This window comes from Scyliorhinus canicula, chromosome 6 (genome assembly GCF_902713615.1).
Source record: "Scyliorhinus canicula chromosome 6, sScyCan1.1, whole genome shotgun sequence".
Classification (NCBI taxonomy): Eukaryota; Metazoa; Chordata; class Chondrichthyes; order Carcharhiniformes; family Scyliorhinidae; genus Scyliorhinus; species Scyliorhinus canicula.
Window position 1 is genome coordinate 169,387,978 of NC_052151.1, and position 25,175 is coordinate 169,413,152.

At 43.3% G+C, this 25,175-nt stretch overlaps 1 protein-coding gene across 1 annotated transcript in view; it reads left to right on the forward strand.

The window, feature by feature from the left end:
* The window catches only part of LOC119967641 (CUB and sushi domain-containing protein 1-like), a 2,889,858-nt gene that overhangs the window by 2,253,072 nt on the left and 611,611 nt on the right, over positions 1 to 25,175 (forward strand). The window contains exons 18-22 of the mRNA XM_038800434.1: positions 2,030 to 2,218; positions 10,445 to 10,561; positions 11,620 to 11,835; positions 12,523 to 12,711; positions 23,135 to 23,304. Coding sequence (XP_038656362.1) covers positions 2,030 to 2,218; positions 10,445 to 10,561; positions 11,620 to 11,835; positions 12,523 to 12,711; positions 23,135 to 23,304 — 881 coding nt within the window. The remainder of the gene's footprint in view (positions 1 to 2,029; positions 2,219 to 10,444; positions 10,562 to 11,619; positions 11,836 to 12,522; positions 12,712 to 23,134; positions 23,305 to 25,175) is intronic.

Genomic DNA, 25,175 nt, shown 5'->3' on the forward strand with positions numbered 1-25,175 from the left:
TGCGGTTGACTTAGTCAGCCTTGTTTTGAAGTAAGTAAGAAGTCTTACAACACCAGGTTAAAGTCCAACATGTTTGTTTCAAACACTAGCTTTCGGAGCACTGCTCCTTCCTCGGGTGAATCTTTCATTCATTCACCTGAGGAAGGAGCAGTGCTCCGAAAGCTAGTGTTTGAAACAAACAATTTGGACTTTAACCTGGTGTTGTAAGACTTCTTACTGTGCTCACCCCAGTCCAATGCCGGCATCTCCACATCATTGTTTTGAAATGTTTTGTATTTAGTGTAGGATTGCGTGAGGTATTAAAGGTGCACGGAATTCAGGAGAGTTGTTAATGGACCATTGTGTTTGTTTTCTACTTGCGACATATTAATCATAATCAAAAATTAACTGGGTACTAATTTCCAAATGCAAAAATGTTCATGGTCCAACAAAAATAGATGAAACCAAAGAGTATTCCTTCGTTTGAGAATATATATTTGCAGGGAATAAATGCGGAGTCAGTTTTTTTCAGTGTGTTTTATTTCCTGAGCCTGCTATGTACAAGTAATGTCTCAAAACCAGCAACCTTGGTCCAAGGCTGTGCAGAATTACAAATATTGCTGGATTTCAAGTCAGGTGTTTCAGATCAAGTCAGTCAGGTGAGGTCAAGGGTTGCTCGGGGTGCAGTAATAGAGGTTGACAAGCTGCAAAGGGTATAACTAGTCAGATACAACACTGCACCAATGCAGTGCCTACCAAATTGTCCAGGTTATTTTTTATTTTACTCAATCAAAATTGCTGCAATGCACATTCTAAATATGTCCAATGTTCTGAAAGCTCCAGTTTCTGGACAGCCAGATTTCAGACACCGTGATGTAACAATTTCTACAAGTTTTCAAATGGTTTGGAGAAGGCCAACGGTATTCATGTGTCATCACACAAGTTAAATATCCCAGTGTCACTGTAGCATATATCATCACACTATCATGTCATTCAGGCATTGCATATTCTTACTTCAAAGTTCCAGAAAGATCTTTGCATTCCCTTCTAATGCATGGATATTTTCTGCTTCAAGGTTCAATGTGAAGTATCAAGCTTGTAGCTAAACTAGGTTAATCAGCACAACAGTTTATACAACAAAGCGACACATGATTTTCTGCATTTTGATGTGTTGCCTGCAGTCAAAGTGAAATAGCTGGGACCTGTCTTTTTGTTCGGAACCTGATGTTGGAGAGAAATGGAGGTTACTATGTGGTAAACAGTCATTTACCTGAATTGGCCAATTAGTGACCAGAGGGCAGCCTTGCTATCCAAAGGATAGCAGGTGAACTCCCAAAGCCAGAGGGCAAAAAAGAGGCCCTCCAGCCTCTGGGATAGATGAAACCTGCAATTCAAGGAAGAATGAGAGAAAAGGTTTATAATTTTCGGGGGCCCAGTATCCAACTTTATAAACTTTTAAGTAAAATTAAATCAGGAGATGCACCACTATAGTGAAGGGGAAGTTTGTAGCTGTAGCCTGATGAGCAAAGAAGGTCCCAAAGCTTGACTGAAGTGTTTTTCTCTGTCCTCGTCTGCTGGGTTTTGGCAAACCAACTCCCTGGCATTGAATACATTTTTTGAACCTGTCCATGTTGTCCCCATAATAGGCTAAAAACTTTGCATCAAGATTGTGTGACAATTATCCTATTGTGATTACTTCTCTTAAGTTGACTAAATATTATTCAGGTGCTTTCAGTCCCACATAACACTGCATGGTGTATAGCATGCAATGTCAGAACAAATGCAATAAAACTGGCATATAAAATTTATCTTCCTACCTATGGGTGGCATGATAGCACAGTGGTTAGCACTGTTACTTCACAGCGACTCAGGGATTTTCACAGTAACTTCATTGCAGTGTTAATGTAAGCCTACTTGTGACAATAATAAAGATTATTATTGATGAAAACAAATTATGTTCAAATCATAATAAAGTATAGTAATAAACACCAATACATTAATATTTGATTTATTAAATCATTTTCCATCATTCTAATTATGTGTTTTGTAGGTATTACCTTACAACTAGATTCTTGCTTAGACCCAGGAATTCCCGTAAATGGGCGGCGACAAGGAAACAACTTTTCTATTGGGTCAACTGTGACCTTCAGTTGTTGCCCAGGGTATACGTTAAGTGACGACGAACCTCTGATATGTGAAGATAACCGTCAATGGAACCATGCTTTACCAAGCTGTGAAGGTAGGCATCTATCTCTTGCACAAAGCTACAAAAGTACATCTATTTCAAAAGTACCTGCCTCACAAAATAAATGGGGAATTTGGGCAATTAGAAATTTCGTAACTTGAGAACAAGACACTTCATAATTCAAGACCCTCTCCCTCATTTAATGCTGTTATTCATTGTGGTGAACGTATTGTACTAACCATTCACCACTTTATTACACTGTATCGCTCCACCTATGGACCATTGTACTGTACTACACGGAATGTATCACGTTGGTGCTCTTGTGGGCTCCACTCATGGCTCCGCCCCCTTGAGGGGAGGTATAAAGAGCAGCTGCCCTGTAGGCAGCTCTCACTAGCAGAGCAGTCACAGGCAGGCACTGTTCTAGTCGATTAAAGCCACTGTTCACTTCAACTCTCTGTCTCGCGTGAATTGATGGTCGCATCATTCATCAAAGTTTTTTTCCTATTGAAACAATTAATTTTGACATTTGAGAAGAAAGTATGGGTAGAATGAAAAGTAGAAATGGAAAGAAATGAAAATCAGGGAGGGCAGATTTATGAATGGGTTATCTAAAGATTTGAGAAGGAAGATGAACGTCTATGTCTTGTTTTCAAAATTAATGCTTTAAATTGAGTTACGAATTTTCTTTGCTGAACCAATATAATTTTCACGGTCTGAGGATTTTGAGCTGAGGTTTCCACAGAGTTAAAAGGAGCTTAGAGCTGAGTCTGTTCACTGTTTCTTTTAATGCAATATTAATTATCAGTTGGGAATGAAATTGACTGTATAATGTGAGGCCATTAAATGTGGTATTCTACTCATTCAGAGGTAATTAAACATTGGTAACTGTTATTACGCTGAACCATGACCAACTTATTCGGATTTTAAAAATAAATTCTTTGTTCCACTTCTACTGCAGGCAGTTTATGATTTCAGGTGGCATTTTTACCCATTGGTAAAAGTGATACTTTATCTGTGACCTGGGTAGGGAACAGTCTGGTTATTTGTGGAATGGGTTAATTTACAGCTCAGCATAGTTCAGTTTTCAACTTTTACCCATAATCTCTTATTTCCAATCGGCCCATTGAACAGTTACCAAGAATTCCAATCATGTTTTATTCAGCACACTAGTGTCTAACTATAGGTTGCCACTGTCACCCTCATTATGACTGATTTGGTGATTAAAAATTAAATAAAAATTAAACTCTTTCAGCCGGAAGGAACTTATTTTTGAAGTGGTGCAGTAGCGCGCAGGACCATTTGCCTCGCTTCGCATTTCAATTTAAATTAATACAACAACATTATTTCATAGCAGGCAGTTCTCAGTGCTTCCTAAAACCAAAAATAATAATGTGCATTTATGTAGCCTCTGTAATGCAGTAAAACATTCCAGGCGGATTGTTAAACAAACTTTTGACACTGAGGCACAAAATGAGATATTAAGACACCAAAGAGAAAATGCTGGAAAATCTCAGCAGGTCTGGTAGCATCTGTAGGGAGAGAAAAGAGCTGACGTTTTGAGTCCAGATGACCCTTTGTTAAAGCTTAAAGACTTAGAAAGTGGGAAATATTTATACTGTGGATTGAGAGAATGAAAGATGAGTCATAGCCACAGCAACAAAGGGAACAGAGTGCGAATAGTCACAGAGACCCAGGGAAAAGAGTGCTAATGGCAGGTCCCAGAGAGAACAAAAGGTGTGAAAGGCCAAACAGCAGAGAAATTAGCATCAGCGGGTAAACTGTGATAGATGTACATGTGGGGGGGAGAGGAAGGGGAAGCAAAGGGGAGAAAGGGTAAGGAAATGGGGGATAGGATGGAGGGAGAAATATATATAAAGAAAGACTAGAAAGAAAGAGATCATAAAAGACAGTTAAAATTAATTGGGATGAAAACAAAGAGGTCGAGGTGGGGTAGAGCTAATCATCTGAAGTTTTTGAATTTGATGTTGAGACCGAAAGGTTGTAGTGTACCTAACCAGAAGATGAGATGTTGTTCCACCAACTTGGGTTGAGCTTCACTGGAACATTGCAGCATGCCAAAGACAGACCAGTGGGCATGGGAGCAGGTTCTTGTGTTAAAATGGCAAGCAACGGGAAGGTCAGGGTCCTGAATGCACACAGACCGAAGGTGCTCAGCAAAGTGATCACCCAGTCTTAGTTTGGTGTCTCTGATATAGAGGAGACCACATTGGGAGCAGCAAATGCAATAATTGACAGAGGTGCAAGTGAAACGCTGCTTAACCTGGATTGAGTGTTTTGGGCCAGGAATGTTAAGCATGGAACAGGTAAAGATGAAGCGGGGCAGGCATTACACCTTCTGCGATTGCATGGGAGGATGCCATGGGTGATGGGAGAGGTGAAGGGTATGGTGGAGGAGTGGATCAGATTAGCTCTGAAGGAACGGTCTCTACGGAATGCTGAGAGTAGGAATGAAGGGAAGATGTGTCTGGGAGGGAGGGGAGGGGCAAGGGTAGTGGCGCAGGAGATGGACCACACACAGTTGAGGGCCCTGTCAACAACTGTAAGTGGGAAATCACGGTTGAGGAAAAAGGAACACATTTCCCTAGCACCATTTTGGAAAGTGGTATCATCAGGACAAATGAGAGAGAGGTGAAGGAACTGAGAGAAAGAGATGGAGTAGGCTGTGGGGTGTGAAGAGCTGTAGTCCAGATAGCTGTGGGAGTCAATGGGCTTGTAATGGATATTAGTACCTAGTCTATTGCCGGAAATGGAGAGAGAAAGGTAAAGGAAGGGAAGGGAGATGTCTGAGATGGACCAGGTGAAAGTGATGGAGGGGTGAAAACTGGAAGCGAAGTTGATTAATATTTCCCGTTCCAAACGAGAGCACGAAGCTACACCAAAATAGTCATCAATATACCGGTAAAGGAGTCTTGGGAGGGGACCAGGGTAGGCCTGGAACAAGGAATGTTCCACATACCCCATCAAATGGCAAGCGTAGCTAGGACCCATGTGGGTACCCATTGCCTTTGATTTGGAGAAAACGGGATGAGTTAAAGGAGAAGTTGTTGAGAGAGAGAACGAGTTCAGCCAGGCGGAGGAGAGTGGTGGTGGATGGAAATTATCCAGGGGTCTATTCAAGAAAGAAGCAAAGAGCTCTCAGGCCATCACGGTGTGGGATGGAGGTGTAAAGAGATTGAACATCCATGGTGAATAGAATGCGGTTAGGGCCCGCGAACTGGAAGCTGTCAATGTGATGCAGGGCATCAGAGGCATCCCGGATGCAGGTGGGGAGGGAATGGACCAGAGGAGAGAGGGTGGAGTCAAGATAAGAGGAGATAAGTTCGGTGGGGCAGGAGCATGCTGACAGAATGGGTCTACCGGGACAGTCCTTTTTGTGGATTTTGGGAAGTAGGTAAAAGCGAGCTGTCCTGAGTTGGGAGACTGAGGTTGGAAGCCTTAGGGAGGAGGCATCCAGAAGAAATGAGGTGACTAAGGGTGTTGGAGATAATGGCTTGATGTTCAGTGGTCTGGTCATGGTCCAGGGGGATGTAGGAGGAAGTATCTGTGACTTGGCACTCAGCCTCTGTGTGGTAGAGGTCAGCACGCCAGACGATACCAGCACCCGCTTTGTCGGCAGGTTTGATGACAAGGTTGGGGTTGGACCTGAGAGCTTGGCTAGAGGGAAAGGTTTTGAGGACTTCCTTAGAGGAGGAGAGGGAGGTACAGAGGCAGAGAGATGAAGAGAGGGAATTCTGGAGTTTAGGCAACTGTAAAACACAGTGGCCATTTATGGAGCAATTAAAATTGGGGACGTTCAAATCTCCAGAAATGGAGATTTGCAGTGATCTTGAAAGGTTCTGGAACTGGAAGAGAGTTCAGAGATGGTGAATGACAATTTCACAAAGCGATTTCAAAACCAGGATGACAGTTTGAAAACTGGGAACTGGTCGGACTGGAAGCCAAAATAAATCAGTGAGCGCCAAAATCAATCATTGAGTACAGGAGCAACAGAACAAGATTTGTTGCAAGTTAGGGTACAGAACACAGAATTTTGGATGAGTCACGGAGTGGAAGAATAGACATTCTATGGGTTCTGCCAGCCTAATCCACTCGGTGGAGAACAACATTTCTCGGCATGCATTCATCAGTTGGTGCCCGTGTGTTGAAGGTTCATCTTTGAACTATGATGTCCATGTCAGTTAATCAAGATCCTAAAAATCCAATCACTGCAGCCAAAAAAAATCTGAAATATTTATACTGAGAGAAGCTGAATGTATTTGCATAACTCATTTCATTCAAAAAAGCCAATGTTTTTGGGACTAAATAGTTATGTAATGCAAAGTGGATTGTATTCTTGATGCAACCATCTGCTCTTCCTGCTTTCTGTGAAGTCGGAGCAGCTGTTGCGGCTTGAAGTATTGTTTATGTTTGATTTTACAAATGGTTTGAACATCTGTGGTGGACATGGTGCACCTTCAATACCCTTCCCTCCAACCCTGCTTTTTCCCCAGGGTTTTGCCCAAGATATCCCATGCTGAATCTACTAACTTGGTTCCTCCTGGGGGGGGGGGGGGGGGGGGGGGGAGTGTGTCAAACTCATAACTTTCCCTGTCTATCTGACAGCACCAAAAAGCTGTTGATGGTCTCTAATATTCCAATTCACATGGGAAAGAGCAAAAAGCAGATGATTGGAGCTTAACAACATTGGCTCAGAATAACGTTTTGCTCACTGCAATTTCCAATTCACTTAATTGAGGAGGTCTAGTGTCATTTCAGCACATTAAGGAAGTTAATAACTGGTCAGAAGAATGCTGCTCTGTACTGAGTTAGCTAATCCCGGCTGAGACCACAGCGTCAACCTGGGAGTGGGGAAAATCAATTTGAGTTTTCTCTCTTGTATTTCTTCACATTGAGGAATGTGGGCCACACTGCTAAAGTGTGTTATGAGTATATCATGCAATATGGGAGTGGGGTCACATGCAGGTCAGGTAAGGTTAGCAAGGTTCTTTTATTGAAAGATTTGGGGAGGCAGTTTTTTTTTAAACTAGAATTGGTAAGTATTCACAATCTTGCTTGGTGGGGTCTCAAAATCAATTTTCCAAGCTGCAGCCGCATATACACATTACAATCCCCAGACACCCGTCCCAGCCAACAAGATGGCATTGGTTGTGCTGGGACATGCTCACACAGCTGATTGGTCAGCTGGGGCCAGAGGGCACCCAGTGGAGTGGCCTGGGGGGGGGGGGGGTGAATACCTATTCGACCGGTATTCACAGTGCACTGTTAGCGGCGTGCGCAGCTGCATGGCTGCCTTGCTGGCTGCGGCAATGGCTCTATTCCCGTCCATCCTGACCCCACAGCCCACCTCCTGGCCACCCCCGCTACTCCCGCCGGCCCTCATAGATGCCCCCCAGCCAACAGCACAACTGTCAGCAAACTATGGCGATGTTGGACACTTTCCATACCCCCTCTCCCTCAGCAGCCACGATACCGGTTTCATACTTTTTAAAAGCACAAGTGAACCGCTCATTTGGGAACTCGGCCCATCAGAGGCGGAGGCCCCAGAGAATACCGGGTCGGGCCCACTAATGACATGCAAACGGTGTTTACTGTATGTGCGTTTTGGTACGCATTGACGCTGCTGTCGAGGTGATGGGGAATTGCAATTTGGCGTCAAATCGGCGCTCATCGTGATTTTGGTGTTGGAACATATTCTCCGCCCAATCACCTTTCCTGATTTCAGTGTGGGCGAACAGAGAATCCAGCCCTAGGCTTATGCACAGACTTGCAAGCTGTGGTCTAGCCATAGTTAAATAGGCTTCTCATAATTTCCTTGCTTTCAATTATATGCTTCTAAAATTGTTCCACAGTACTTTGTGTTCTTTTTATGACTTTGATAAAATGTGCTGAACTTCAAATGTTTTTGGTGTCTGTATTCCTTGATCTCATTGCTTCTGTATTCCATTCAGACTGTTATTTTCTAAGCAGCATACAATCTCCTCATTCTACGTCAAAAATGTACCACGCTATGCATCTTTTTTTTTTAGTTTTTAAAAATAAATTTGGAGTACCCAATTCATTTTTTTTCCAATTAAGGGGCAATTTAGCGTGTTCAATCCACCTACCCTGCACATCTTTGGGTGGTGGGGACAAAACCCACACAGACACGGGGAGAATGTGCAAACTCCACATGGACAGTGACCCAGAGCCAGGATCGAACCTGGGACCTCGGCGCCGTGAGGCAACAGGGCTAACCCACTGCACCACCGTGCTGCCCTCCACGCCATGCACCTTGATTGAAATGGTTTTACCAGTTTCATGCTTATTCCCCAAGTTTATCAATTTCTTATGGCACTAGGTGTTTGAGTACTTTTCTTTCCAATAAAGGGGCAATTTAGCGTGGCCAATTCAGCTACCCTGCACATCATTTTCGATTGTGCAGATGAGACCCACGCAGACACAGGGGGAATGTGCAAACTCCACATGGACAATGACCCCAGGGCCCGGATCAACCCGGGTCCTCAGTTTCGTGAGACAGCAGTGCAAGCCACCGGGCCGCCCTGGGTGTTATAGGGACGTGTAATACTTTGGGGTTGGTCATTTTCCTTGGACCTGTGTGGTGTACATAAGTAAGAATCCGGTTTGGAGGAATGCACTTTGGCTTTCCACACCTCATGCTTGCATATTTGCTGGACCCATGGAAATATCGTTGCCCATGCACTGAAGAGGAAATTTGTGTCATTATTTTTTCATAGTGCAAACATTTCTACATCTGATTCTTAACCATGACCAGGATTTTATAGCTCCTTCTGGTCGGTGGGATATTACAGTCCCGCCAAACTAAATGATAATTTAAATGGCCTCTTGCTTCTGGCGGGGCGGGCTGGGAGGCTGTGTGGCGGAGACACGCTGTATGGTGGCCGGGAGATCTTTCCAATAACTTTTTGCCTTAGCCTGTGCTACCACCTGATCCTTAAATATTCTTCGGTCAGCGCCATTAAAAAATGTGGTGTGACTATCTCGAAGAAGAATAAATTTCTGCGATTGAATTGTCCGGAGAGGGAAAGCATGCTCAGAGGGAGCACAGATCGGAGATTGATTTTACAGTGTTACTCCAATCTCTTCGGTTCATGTTCCCTTCGCACAATGTTCCCTGAATTTGCCCCATAATGTTAAATCCACCTTCCTCAGATATTTGAAAAAGTAGAAATTTTAACTTGAAATAGGTTCTGGTCTCTGAAGTTGTTTGAGCATCATAGGTATTCACGGATATAGTTCCTTTGGGGTGAAGTATTAAAGCAATGCAATAAAATTTAAGAGTAGAGTAAAGGCTAATACTGCAATAACTGACTACAATGGAATTCAGTACAATTACTGCAGTGAACTGACTGCTTTCATTGAAAAAGTCTGAACAGTAATCTTCAATTTCCATTGGATTTTAATAGAGCAGAAGAAACCAATTTCTCGATGTCTAAACCACTTAAACCACCTGCATATTTACTGCGCCTCTTGACCAAAAGTCTTAAAACCATTCATTCAAGTTCAGAGCTCGGGAAAAGACTTGGCATTGTGCTATCTTTGCTAATGCCAATTTCAAATTGGATAGGAGTTACAATACAGATTAGTTAATATTGAAATTAGTTTTGAATTATTAGTTAGATCACAATAACTTCCAAGGTGAGCTGTTTAATAAGACAGCAATGCACTGCCTTCCTCATTTTTTCAAACTGTCTGTCAATAATATCTATGATTTTTTTTTTCTTTTATAAATTTAGATTACCCAATTATTTTTTCCAATTAAGGGGCAATTTAGCGTGGCCAATCCACCTACTCTGCACATTTTTGGGTTGTGGGGGCGAAACCCACGCAGACACAGGGAGAATGTGCAAACTCCACACAGACAGTGACCCAGAGCCGGGATCGAACCTGGGACCTCAGCGCCGTGAGGCGGTTGTGCTAACCACTTGGCCACCGTGCTGCCCTAATAATATCTATGATACAGTGAAATGCAGTTGTGATAAAGAAAAGTTCACTGTAAAATGAGTGTGTCCTTGCATTAGATTTCAAATCATTGGGAACATATTTTCAACTGCATTTTTCTCCCATTCATACATTTTTATGACATTGTAGTAGTATATGTACTTCTTCACACTTCTATATATGAAGAAACAGATCTTTAGCATTTGTCATACTAAACTCACTCATTTTCTTCCAAGTGCTTAGCTTTCGAGCAAGAGACTTTGAGCACGGTACAAAAAAATGTTCATTTTTCTTTAGCTTTCTGTGGTGGCTACGTTCATGGCACAAGTGGAACTATTCTATCCCCTGGGTTTCCTGATTTTTACCCTAATTCCTTAAATTGCACTTGGATAATTGAAGTATCGCATGGGAAAGGTAAGTCCGGCTGCTTTTCTTCACTCTTCTATCTGCCTCTGCTGTGAATATGTCTCTAATAAGGTTGTTTAAAAACTGTAACTTAAAACTGCTTCAAAAGTTTGATCCATTATTCGGATAGCTCCTTGAAGAAGGTCTTCTGCCCTTCCTCAGTTTAGCTTTATATGCGATTCCAGTCTCGCATACAGTGGTTGAAGCTTACCTCTGAAATGTCTTGGCAAGTCACTCATGTGGATCAATTTGTTACCTCATGGTTCAAGAAGAAGGCCCACCTTCTCAGGGTGAGAAAGGATGGGCAATAAATGCTGTCCTTTACAGAAATGCCACATCTTCAAAATTAACATTGTTTTGCATCAATATACCTACTGGTAATTGAAAATATTACTTTAAAAAAGTCCTTGCACATTGCAAATTGTTTTCAACTTCCTGAGCACTTCCAGTACTTCAGAGACATAGAGTATATAATAAGAAACCTTTTTCCCTTAGGAGAGGCATCAAATAACCAGGGGCACAGATTTAAGATGAGGGGCAGGGGATTTGAGTAAAATCTTTTTTACCCAGAGGTTGGTGGGAATCTGAAACTCATTGCCTGAAAGGCAGGCAGAGCTGGGCGTGCTCGCATTATTTCAGAGGCATTTAGATGAGCACTTGAAACATCATAACATTTACGGCTACAGACCAAGTGCTGGAAAATGGGATTAGAATAGGTAGGAGCTGGGGCGGCATGGTGGCGCAGTGGTTAGCACTGCTGCCTCACCGCGCTGAGGACCTGGATTCGATACCGGCCCCGGATCACTGTGCGTGTAGAGCCTGCACATTCTCCCTGTGTCTACATGGGTCTCACCCCTACAATTGAAATATGTGCAGGGTAGGTGGATTGGCCACGCAAAATTGCCCCTTAATTGGAATTGAAAAAAAGAATAGGGTGCTTGATGGCTGGTGCAGATATGATGGGCTGAAGGGCCTCTTTCTGAGCTGTGAAATTCTCTGATTGTATGACTATCCAAGAGCAATGTCAGTAAAATCTCCACTTAGATCTTTCTTTTCTTTGTTTTTAGGTGTACAATTGGTGTTTCACACATTCCACCTTGAGAGCTCTCATGACTATTTAATTATCACAGAAGATGGGAGCTTCACAGAACCTGTAGCAAGGCTCACAGGCTCTGCCTTGCCTCCAACTATCAATGCTGGCTTGTTTGGAAATTACACTGCACAGTTACGCTTCGTCTCTGACTTCTCAGTTTCTTACGAGGGGTTCAACATCACATTTTCAGGTAGGCCCCTCTAATTTTCTCCACATGCAAATGTTATTTACAATTAAAAATATAAAACAAAGCATCAAGTGTGAAGCAACCTGGCACTCTCAGCTTCAAATCAGCTGATTGTTGATTATTCCACTGTCCTGCTAGTTTATTGTTTTAATTTTGACTGTTAACTACTTTCAATATCATTATGCCCATCATGTTTGAATGATTACCTTAAATGGCTGGATTAATTGAAGTCAACTATGAAATAAAGTGACGATTATTGGATTGAACAAGAAAATTAGATGGGACACAAAAACCCTGTGCAATCATTTGCAAAATATCTAAAGCTAGTTGGGTGGTGAGTGAATTAGAAGCTTTTACGGGAAGCTGCATTGTCGTCACAGATGATAGATAACTGATTTTTATTTATTTTCACCTGTAGCAAAGTGAAGTTTTCAGTGGAATGGAAATATTAAAATTTACTTCACTGTCAGGTGACAAAAGGCATCATTTCTGACTTGAATGTAATTTTGGAAGGAAGGATAAGGAGAAACTATCTTGATTGTTTGTAATTGTCGATTTCCGTTCTTTGGGTTCAAGATTTTTTTTTTGTCTGTATCGATCCATACCCAATTAGTTCAACAAATAACTGAAATATGTTTAAGATTATTGTTAGATGTATTGTTCTGATTATTTGAAACATTCTTTTTACAGAGTATGAGTTGGAGCCATGTGACGATCCCGGCGTTCCTGCTTTCAGCAGGAGAATCGGGTTTCAGTTTGAAGTTGGGGATTCATTGACGTTTTCCTGTTTTCCTGGATACAGACTGGAAGGTGCTACTCAGATCAGCTGTTATGGAGGAGGACGGCGTGTGTGGAGTGCACCTCTTCCAAGGTGTGTGGGTAGGTGGTCACACGCTTTCATTTCATGCATTCTAATCTGGAGTGAACTGTATTTATTTCTAGGAAAGCTGCTGGCAGAACGTAGACTAACAGGATATCAGTCACAATATCAGTCACTTGCTGAGCTATACCAAGGATGTCTTAACCCTACATTGACGGCTCCTCGAAACATTTGTTGAAAATCAAATTGTTTCAGCCAAAGAAAATGTTGACAGTATTTTAGAAGTAAATACACCAAATTTAATCGAGGTTCACAAACCACTGTGGGTGGAATTTTCCAGCTTTGATTTTTCCTTGTTGCTCTTTTCTGAATCATCTATAATTCATTCGCCAATGGCCTTTTAAGAGGTTGGAGCCTCTTAAATTATACATATTTCAAACCGCATTTATGATTTGGACAAAATTGGGAGCGTTTATTTTGACAGATAGTGAAATACTCTTGTGCTGTACCTAAACAGTTCATGTAAGTGACGATCACTGCAACTGATACTGTGAGGCATTGAGAGGGTAGATTTTCCTATTGAGCATTTCAGTGATTGTAACATGTACAGCACATTGTGGGGAGATGGCTGTTCACGTTTTTCCTGAACTGGGCTTCATAAATATCATAAGGAAACTGTAGCTCTGCCCTTTGTCTGAACCTTGTGCTTAAAATTCAATCAAAAAATACTAGTGAAGCTGTAGTCCTCTCAGACTTCTGAGAGGCGTCTGAGATTCTGAACCTTAAGTAAATGGCTTCTTCCTGTTCGCCAATCTTGTTCCTCCATTTGACTAGAGCATAGCTAATCTTCTACCCTAACTCCATTTTCTTGCAGAATATCTTTAATAATTAGAAATATATCCATCCCTGCCTTGGACACATTCAATGACAGCCTCCAGAGCTCTCTGGAGTTAGAGAATTCCAAAGCTTCTCCACACTGAATGAAGAAATTCCTCCTCATCTCAGTCCTAAATAGCACATCTCATATTATGAGACTGTGCTCCTTTGTTTTAGATCCCACGTCTAGGACAATACTGCCATCCCCCAGGAATTAGTCTGGTGAACCTGTGTTTCATCCCCCACCCCCCTCCCCGCTATAGCCAGTATATAATTCCTTTCATAAGGAGACCAGAACTGTACACAATAGCTCTCAGTGTGAAGATGGTATTTTATCTCCACAAGGACAGTAGGGCAGACACTCCTACGAATGCTATAATCGGCAGATGTATCAATGATAGATAGATTGATGAGGGCAAGGTTAAATATGTTTTTCCATCTTTTTGGTTACCTCACTATCTTCTGCAGGCATAGTCTGGCATATATGTCCTTAATGACTTGGCCAGCTTAATCAGTAGCAGTGCTATCGAGCCACTCTTGGTAATGAACAGTAAAGTCCCCACCCGAATTACATTCAGTGTCCTTGTTATCTTCAGTGCCTCTTCCAAGTGGCATTCCACATGAAGGAGTACTGATTCATCAGTTGACAGTCGCTGATAATCAACAGGAGGTTTCCTTGCCGATGTTTGACCTGACGCCATGAAATTTTATGGGGTTTATAGTCAATGTTGAAGACTCCCAAGGCCACTCCAGCTGGAATGTTTATCTTGTTTCTGCCACTCTGGTGGATCTGTCCCGGCGGTGTGTCATGACACCCTGGCAAGTGCAATGGCAATTCCAGCCCTACTTGACTGGGAGTGACAACACAGATGAAATAGGATTTTATTTAAAATATAAACATTGAGCCAAATAAACTGCAAACTCTATGTTTGTAACTTCAATATAAACAACCATTTATCATTTATAGTGTTATAGTTAAACTGACAGAAAATGTACCTATCTAATACTCCTTGCCCAACACCACCCCTCCCCCACCCCTTCCTAACAACCCACCCACACAGACAAAAACACAGAGGGGAAAGGGTGGTTGAGAGGGAAAATAAGTATTCATAAAATAAAAGAATAAAGGATCTTTGATGCACTGGGATGACTTCCAGTTAATGTCTTTCTGAAGGTCAGCTTTTCGTTTTGATAGTACTTTCTTCTTGACTTGAGATGGTATTCTCTGGCAAGGTTGTCTACTTTCGCTGTTGACTCAGAATCATTTCAGGTTTATAGCAAAGTCTGCCAGGAACGCACTGGGTTTTAGAACAATAAAACAGTTCCTCACTTCAGCAAACAAGAGAGAGAGGAACTGTTTAATTCACTTCCAAAATCCAATCACTCACGCCCAGTTGTCTCAGAAAGTATCATGCAGGAACCAATCACTGTCAAGTAGAATACTGTCCCTGGCCTACCAGTTGCCAGTTAACCAATCAAACCGACTTCCGCCAAAACTGGTTCGTGAGCTTCATCTGTTGCCGAAGAGTCTGGCGTCTCCTCTCCCAAACATAAAACCTGGGAATACAGTGTCCCGACAAACATGCTGCTTCAGCTTGAGTCTTCTGCTCAAAGGAATATTCCGATAATGGATCCACAGACCAAAAATAATAAAAGAAAACAAAAGGAAATAAATAGGAGGGGCTCTTTACAAGTGGGACAGGACATACCCAGGAAATATGATGAAGTTGCCAGTGACTTCTCTTGGCTGTAAAATATGATTTGGAGAGTGTGACTATGTAAGATGTTGATTAACTAGTCTGTGGGGCAGCTCTCTCAAATTTGGGACAGGTCGGCAGATATTAATGAAGAGGATGTTGCAAAATTGACTGGGCAGTGTGTGCCATTGTCATTTCCAGTGCCTGCAATGATGTTGAGTGGTCCAAACTTTCTTACTTTTTTGACTTTTCTTGCGTGATTTGGTATAGCTAAGTGGCTTGCTGACCATTTCAGAGGGCAGTTAAGAGTCAACCACATTGCTGGGAGTCTGGAAACACAAATAGCCTGGGTAAGGATGGCACATTTTCTACTCCTCAGGGGTGTGAGTGAAGCAGATGAGTTTTTAACAACAATCTGGTAGCTTTAAGGTAACCATTATTGAGGCTAATTTTACATTCCAGATTTATTAATTATTTGAATTTCAATTCTGCTAGCTGACATGATGGGATTTGAACTCGTGTCTCCAGATCATTAAAGCCCATGCCTCTGGATTACCCACCCAGTAATATTACCACCAGGTTGCCATTCCCATTTCCAGTGCACCATAGGAAATGTATATGGGGTTAGTATAGATTAATCCAAACATGCATTTTTAGAATTGAACATAAATTGAATTTATAAAAAGCAATAAAATATCAACATAGTTTACATGATTTTGCTGAAGCCAGAGATTCATTTGTGCTCTCTGGCCAGGAGCATTTTACAGTACTTTTCCCAAATCGCCATTCTTTTATGGAAACCTAGATATAGAATAAATTAATTTGTTTGGAGGAATAGTTTGAAGGGTGAGAAGAGGAATGCAGCCAAGCCTGGTCCTCTGTTCAGCTGGTCAGCTGATAGACCAATACCTTTTCAGCAGGGAGCATTGTAGAAAGATGTCTGACTCTTTCCCCCTTCCCAATAACCGAGGGAGGCTGAATTCAGATTGTTTACTTCACCATTACCTCACCTGAGATAGGCTACCTGATCACAGTAAGGAATGTGCCTGGGATCTCTGAGATCTTCCTAACTGGTGCAGTGCCACTATATGTAATGAATTTATTACCAGGCCATTAAGTAGTTCTCTAAACTACTATTTATTTTTTTCATTTCTGCCAGAATGTGAATTTATTTTCCAAGATGCTGTCTAGGATTGGAACATCACGCTCATATATATCCCCCAATTATTCTAAGTATATTTTTTTCCAAATGCAACTATTTTTTAGGTTCCTTTGTTGGAAAGGTTTTTCTATTCAATGGCCTCTCCCAAATGTAGCAGCAGCCAGGTATTGGAGGACTTGAACGTTGATGAATGTTGCAACCTCTAGAACTTTGCATACATGTTTTAATAATAGGTGATGCTCAAACATCCAAAGTGGCAGAGGCCATATGCATAAACTTTGGAGGTCATTATTTAATGTTTTATCCTATCTTAATTTCCTCTTGCACACTGCTGTAACTTAGTACTGTTATGTGCCCCATTTCTGCTCCATTAACAATGGAATGATCTGTGCTGAGAGCCACACCAAAGTCAGCCCCATCAAATGTCCACCAGGAGTCCAAAGATCTGCCTTTCTTGGAGAATTCATTGCTTTCTTTCTGTTGCTCAGTTGACAGGCAGTAGAAGACCTGCTCTGTCCAAATTGAGTTTGACAGCTGAAACTGGGATTTGGATTCATGTCCTCTGACCGAGAGTTCAAATCTTCGTCAATGTTCTGTGTTTCAGGTGGCGGCAAGACTGGATCCACCATCTTGACTGTGGTTGTGCTGGGGGAGTTGGGCTGTGACTGGGCTAATTCCCTTTGTTCTTGCAGTCTTGGCCTCTTTCTTATTGGCCCACCCTCATTTTCCGATGAGCTTGCTTCATTTCCATCGCCTTTCTGTGATGTGTGAGACTCATCCTCTTTCCCATTTTCAACTACCACCTCAGGTGACAGTGTCGATCCATTTGAGGAACCATTACTGAGAGAACCATTCAAACATTTGCTGTACATTTTATCATCACTGCTTCCATTGATATCACCAGACTGCCGCGTCTGCGAGTTCTTAAATTCCTTCAGCGCCAAGTACTGGACCTTTCGGACGACTCTCTCTTCTGACCATGGTATTTCATCATCGTAGTCCTGAAGAACTGCATGGACACTGCTAAGCAGCACACAAAATCTGTAACTGTCATGATATGCAGACATGAAGATAATGATATGCAGATAGGCAGCTAATGAACACAGAGAACAGGACATGACCAATGAGCAGGCAGGAAACTCAGGGGTGATATCTCACTATAAAAGGCATGAAGCACTCACACTCCGCCTCTTTCCACTGATGAACATCTACAGAGTGGGTCAGGGTGTATGTACAGTATCACACCTCCAGCACGTGGCTAAGAGCTAGTCTAGTTCCGTCAGACAGAGTAACCACACTTAGGTTAGCAGAGAGTCGAGCTCATAGAGAACTCTGCTAACTGTGCTGCTGGTTCAAACAATCAGATTGAACTAACTTCAACGTCTGGAGTATCTTTTGGTTAAAGCTGCATCCAGTTGCAGCCTGTGTTATCTCAGAGTACATAATACGACATGCTACCAGGAGACTGCTTAATCTAGGTGGTTTACCTCGGTCCGTTCCGTGACGACCAGCAAATGTATCCCGGCACCATGGAGAAGATTCAGGCTCCTCACCAGCTCAGGACCTGCAGCAATCTCAGTGCCAACTGGCGGACATTCAAGCAATAGTTTCTGCTGTCCATCTGAAGCTTCCGACCTCCTGGTGCGTCTGATGCAAGGAAGATCACGCTTCTCCTCTCAACAGCGGGTGATCAAGCCATCGAACTCGTCAACTCTTTTCACTTCACAGAAGGCCAGGAGAAGACAACGTTTCAGACCATCCTGGACAAGCTTGACAGTCACTGTGGAATGGACACCAATGAAATCTTTGAGCGTGACATATTCAAACAGTGTCTACAAGGTAAAGATGAATCTTTCAACTCCTTCTTAACTAACCTCCGCCTGCTAGCGCCGCCCTGCAACTTTGGTGATATTGCTGACTCCATGGTCAGAGACCAAACCGTGTTTGGAGTTCGCTTTGATCCTCTGAGAGAGCAGCTACTGAAAATCAAGCATATGACCCTGCCAGTCACGATTGAAACATGCACAGTGCATGAGCATGCCAAAAATCGCTATGCCCAGTACATATCGGCTGAAAATGTGAAAGTTGCCTCCCACGAGGCAGAGAGTGTGTAGGCCATCTCCAGGATGCAGGGCCTTAGCATCAATGAAAGTGGCCATTTCGCGTGGTTTTTCCAGGGACCCACGCATGCGCGATACAAACGGGATAACGAAGCGGCCGACACCCGCACTGCGCATGTGCGACGACGCACGGAGCATTAGGACGCCAACATCATGACGTGCTCAAACTGCGGCAATGCCCACTTAAAGCAACACTGCCCTGCAAGAGTCAGGCGATGTTTTTTTTAATGTTTTTTATTGGATTTTTGCACAGAGTATATTTTGCCGTTATTTACCCAGGATATGATATATCTATCTATACGTAAGTAGGCATCCGTTCGTGCCGGCGAGACACTACCAGAGGGCAATCCTCGAGTGGGTTTGGTGCCAGTGTTGCCCATCGCTTCTCCCGGTCGGATTTTGCTGCCGTTGTCTTCACGTGCGTGCTGCCGCTTCATCCGGCCCTCCCGTCCTCCGCCTGTGTTCTCCTTTTTCTCTGTTCCTGTGGATGTCAGGTTGGTTAACGTTTCCCTGCCTCCCTCCCCCACCCCCTGCCTCCCTGGCTCTCCTCTGTTGTTCCCTATCTCTTCCCTCCTTCCCCTACCTCACCATGGTTCGCCTTTCCTTCCTCTTAGAATGAGTTGTCCCCACCTCCCTCTCCTGTTCTATCTCCCTCTCTCATGCTTTGGCTGCTTTCCCCTGGTTCCTGGCTACCTGGCTATTCTTCTCCTTGTCTGTTGGCCACAAACAAATCCCAGAACAATCAGGTGAATGGCTCCCAAGTTCTGTGGAAGTTGTCGTCTGACGCTCGGAGGGTGAATTAGATTGTCTCCAGCAGGTATTCCGCTGTGCCCATAACAATGGCCTGAAGCTGAACAGGTCCAAATGTTGCTTTGGCATGTCGACACTCAAGTTCCTAAGTGACCAGATCGCTCAGCAGGGCGTGCGCCGGACATAGACAATGTCAAGGCCATCAAAGCCATGAAGGTCCCTGAAGACAAGAAGGCAGTGTTGCGCTTCCTGGGCATGGTTAATTTTCTGGGCAAGTTCATCCCAAGCCTGGCCTCACACACCACGGCTCTACAAAACCTGGTGAAAAATTTCACTGCCTTTGAGTGGAAGGCGGCCCATCAGGCAGAGTGGTTGGAGCTGAAAGCCAAGCTCACGACTGCACCCGTCTTGGCATTTTTCCACCCAGACAGGGAGACGAAGATCTCGACAGATGCAAGCCAGGATGGCATCGGTGCGGTGCTGCTTCAACGCGATGATACTTCATCCTGGACACCGGTAGCCGACGCATCGAGGGCCATGACGCCCACCGAAACAAGGTATGCGCAAATAGAGAAGGAATGCCTGGGTATTCTCAATGGCAATCTCAAGTTTCACGACTATGTCTACGGCCTGCCGACGGCCTGAGACGGATCATAGGCCTCTGGTCCACATTATCCACAAGGACTTGAACGACATGACGCCTCGGTTGTAGCGCCTCCTCCTCAAACTCAGAAGATACGACTTTGATTTAGCTTACACGCTTGGGAAGGAGTTCATCATCGCTGATGCATTGTCCCACTCCATCACCTTGCCTAGTGAACCGCTGGAAATCATCCGGCAGATTGAATCACAGGTGCAGCTGTGTGCTAGCACCCTCCCAGCTTCTGATGAGAAGGTGGTTCGTATCCGCGAGGAGACAGCCAAAGACCCCCTCTTGCAGCTTGTCATGCACCACCTCGCTAATGGCTGGCAGAAAGGGCAGTGCCCTCAATTCTTCAATGTGAAGGACGACCTGACGGTGGTTGATGGTATCCTCCTTAAGCTGGACCAGATTGTCATTCCACTCAGTCTCCAGAGCTTGGTGCTCCGCCAAATCCATGAGGGACACCTGGGCATCGAAGTGCAGATGCAGAGCCAGGTAGGCTGTCTACTGGCCCGGTATTGGCCAGGACATCTTGAACATGGTCCTCAACTGTGCGACCTGTCAACACTTCCAGCCAGCGCAGAGCAAGGAAACGCTCCAGCAGCATGAAATCAAGACCTCCCCGTGGTCCAAGGTTGGCATCGACCTCTTTCGTGTGAATGGTCGTGACTACGTGTTGATTATTGACTATTTCTCCAATTACCCTGAAGTCGTAAAGCTCTCAGACCTCACATCTCGCACCGGCATCAAGGCCTGTAAGGAGACATTCTTCAGGCATAGTCTGAATATCCCACTCACTGTCATGAGTGACAGTTGCCCGTGCTTCAACACCCACGAGTGGTCAAGTCATACCATTTCAAACATGTCACTTCCAGCCCACACTATCCGCAGTCCAATGGGAAGGTTGAAAAAGCGGCGCACATTGTGAAACCGCTCATCTGCAAGGCCGCAGATTCTGCTTCTGATATCTACCTTGTGCTGCATGTGTACAGGACGACCCCACTGACCACTGGCATGTTGCCGGCTCAACTCCTGATGAACAGGGACCTGCGGACGACACTCCAGCCATGCACTTGCCCTACCTGGATCACCTCCCGGTGCTGCAGAAGGTGCAGCACCTCTGAAACCAGCAAAAGCAGGGCTATGATGCTCATGCCACTGATTTGTTATCCCCTGTCAGGATCAAGATACCGGATGGTGGCTGGTCTGTTCCAGCTGTCATTGTTCGACAGGCTGCACCCCGCTCGTATGCTATACGTATGGCTGATGGTTCTGTTGTGTGACAAAACAGACGGGCACTGCGCAAAGTTGCCTGCCTGCAACCGCTTTCTTCTCCGTTTCCGTCCATTGTTTTGCCACCTCCTGATACCTCGAACTACAAGGCCCCCAGTCAGGCTTCCAAGGCGCTGTCGTCCCCACCACCACCTCTCCGGCGGTCGATAAGGATCAGACGCAAGCCCCAGAGACTGGACTGATGAACATTTGTTTTGTTTGCTATGTTCTGTTTTCTCACATTAGACAGCTGTCTTCACATGTAAATACTTTCACATATGCTACCGCTTGTAAATATGTTAATATATGCCACCACATGTAAGTACGTTCCCATGTGCCAATAAACCATAAAAAAGGGGAGATGTCATGATATGCAGACGTGCAGATAATGATATTCAGATGCACAGACAGGCAGCTAATGAACACATAGAACAGGACATGACCAATGAGCAGGCAGGAAACTCAGGGGTGTTATCTCACTATAAAAGGCATGAGGCACTCACACTCCGCCTCTTTCCACTGATGAACACCTACAGAGTGAGTCAGGGTGTATGTACAGTATCACATCTCCAGCATGTGGCTAAGAGCTAGTCTGGGTCAGTCAGACAGAGTAACCACACTTAGGTTAGCAGAGAGTCGAACTCATAGAGAACTGTGCTAACTGAGCTACTGGTTCAATAAATCAGATTGAACTAACTTCAAGGTCTGGAGTACCTTTTGATTAAAGCTGCATCCAGTTGCAGCCTGTGTTATCCCAGAGTACATAACACGACAGTAACTACTTATAAACTAAGGTGATGTAGCACGCTAGTGCCACAGTGTGGTGACTTTGATCACCCAGTTCTGCACTGAGAAACCATCAAGCAGATGTGTGGCTCTTCTCCACAGCCAGGGAGAGAAAAATTGGAACGGAAATTTGTCTCCATTCTGCACGCATACCACATGCTAGCTGGCTCAACATAGTATTGGCAAAGGCTAGGGAGCTGGCTGAACACCCACATTCTTGGCTGTAACCAGTGTGTTTACCAGGAACCAGGAGAATTGTATGAAAATGTTATTGGATAGTTTAAATTGGAATAGTCAGCAAACTGTGAAAAAGAAATAAAATCCAGATGGAGCTTTTAAGTTTGTGCAAAGCTGTAGAGCAGTGCTGGCAGAATGATAACATCGATGTGCTTTTGAAAATACAAGTACATTGTGTGCAGTTGCCATGTCTACAACACATGTACTACACCTTTTCAATAGCCCACTCAGTGTTTTACATACTCAACAGCAATTCTAAAGTGAATGCACCCACACCTATTATAGCATACAATGTCCACAGGCTAGGTAGATATTATTCATCCAGCACAGGTTCCAATTTCTTGTAGTTCCACAACTCCGAGAGACTGCAAGAAAATTCAAACTGATGGACTTTGCTCACATACTCCAAAGTAAATACAGTAGTAATACAGCATTTTTACCTTTGCTGACAATGAATTGGGCAGCATTGCGTGAGCAGCGGTTGATGCTGCACACGCCTATCTTTATATTTAGGCACGCTGATAATGAATCTCTTAAACTATGTTTAATAGTTGCTTAAAAGTTCATATGATATTATTACGATTCCAAAATTGTCTTCTTTGCTGCATCATTACCCACAGCTAATCTTACAGCTAATCTGCTGCATTAATGATTTACTTCCGTGAGTTTTAAATACTATCGTTAATGGTGCTTACAACAGACAAACAAATCACAATTTCCAGTTTGAGTCATAGATTTTAGGTGAGTCTTGTGTCAGGTAATAGGCACTTACTGTGGATGGTGATGTCTCTCCATGGGAATACTGTAGGCCTAATATGCGTCCGGCAGCAATTTTAAGTGGTATTATATAATTGAGTTGTCAATTGTGCCTTTCCCCCTCCCCCCTGTATTTATATCAAAAGATGTTTTAATTCCTTGCACTTTCTATTTGTGACTCAGCTGAATGTGGAGCCTCAGTAACAGCGACGGAAGGCACACTGTTGTCACCAAATTACCCAGCCAACTACGAGAACAATCATGAATGCATCTATAGAATTGAGACTCAGCCAGGGAAGGGAATCTGCCTTAGAGCCAGGATGTTTAAACTTCAACAGGGTGATGTTGTCAAGGTAACAGAGGCTTCAGCACACAAAGCTTCTTTATGTTTATTTTTCCTCAAAAAAGTCTAATCAATCGTATCACTCTTATTGCAGAATGTCACTCCCGTATAAATGTTGAGATTAGAATTATAAAAGTGGATCATACATGAACCGATTTTAACCACATATTGAGTGAAGAATGTGTTTCAGATGATGCTTCATTGATTTTCACACTTGCTTTGGATGATTGAATTTATAATAGGTTTAATTTCTCTTTGAAATATGAGCGATCGAAGTTCTGCCAAAAAAGCGGTAGATGAACCAGAGCTAGAAAGTTTTCAAGTTTAGTTATTGACCTCTAATGAGTTGGCTGATCTTGGCCAAGGTGGCAGCTGAGGTCCACAGATTTGAGAGAGCAAGCCTGAAGCCATGGTACACAGAGGTTCGCTCACACTTTTTTCTTTGGTTAGAAAACTTGCTAATATTCACTCTCCAGACTTGCGTAAAAACTGAAAAAGAAGGGCAGCACGGTGGCGCAGTGGGTTAGCCCTTTTGTCTCACAATGCCGAAATCGCAGGTTCAATCCCGGCTCTGGGTCACTGTCCGTGTGGAGTTTGCACATTCTCCCCGTGTTTGCATGGATTTCGCCTCCACAACCCAAAAAGATGTGCAGGTTAGGTGGTTTGGCCACGCTAAATTGTCCCTTAATTGGAAAAAATGAATTCTAACTTTATAAAAAAAACTGAAAAAGAAATTGCATCTCCATCTTTCAGGTCCTGAGAATATCCTGAATTTTGGTTTTTTTTCATTTTCTTTACTCTTTTCTTATCCTTTCCTGAAGGAGGTGATGTCAGGGCATAGAACGAAGGGTGGAAGGACCTCTCTGATATTTTATCAGAAGGACAGGTCTTGTCATCTGTGAACAAAGTAGCTTTTTTTTGGTGCAGCTTGTATTGTCTATTGTATTGCGGAAGATTGTTTGTGAACAAAGGATTACTTTAAGTTAACCATATGATAACAAAGAACAATGGCATAAACTTTACTGTATGTCAAACTGCCCAAGAATAAATGTCCTAGTTTCCATTGCTACATTTGATCACATTCAGTCCAGCACTTCCAGCTGTATTTAAACCATCAGTTATTGTTTGGAAAAAAATATTATTGCTGTCATTATAGATGTAGTACTGGACATCTGAAATGAGGTGCAGACAATTTCAATGTGATAAAACCAATATTTCACTCATAGTCAAACACGGCGAGATGTTGATCAAATTCTTATTAAGTTAGCTTAATGGGAATTGATCTGTTGCATTTTCTTTTCGTTTGTTTGCTAGATTTACCAATAGATTTGTTATAGTTACACACTTCCTTCCTCTTGTTTCTCTGCAAACTGGGCTGGTCACATCAAATTCACTGCAGATCATAGCCTCTTAAATATTTTTGTCCTGCTCTTTGGTGCTCAACTCTTGATTACCAGAGGCAGCTTAAGCAAGACTGATAAGGCACTGCCACACCTAGAATTGCATATAGACCTTAGGGCAGAAAGCTAGAGATCTTTACAATTTTAGATGTATCCTTTTAATATTAACTGCTGGTCACACATCTTTGGCTTAATTTCTGCCCTTGGCTTTCTGCCAACTGAGGCAGCTTGAGGTTTTTATTTTCTTATTTTGTGCAAATGGGACACTGACACAACCATCTTCGCTGCTGACATGCCAGGTATGGAAGTAGCATTCCAGAATATCACGCTGGTTGCTTGTGAGCATCTTATTTCCTACCACTAGCTTTGATAGCTGCCCCAGCAGTGCTAAATTATCAGCATAGACAAACCTCCAGGGCTAATCTTCTATTTCAATCTGTCTTTCGCTCTCTCTCTTTTTCAACCCGACTCCCACCTGGGA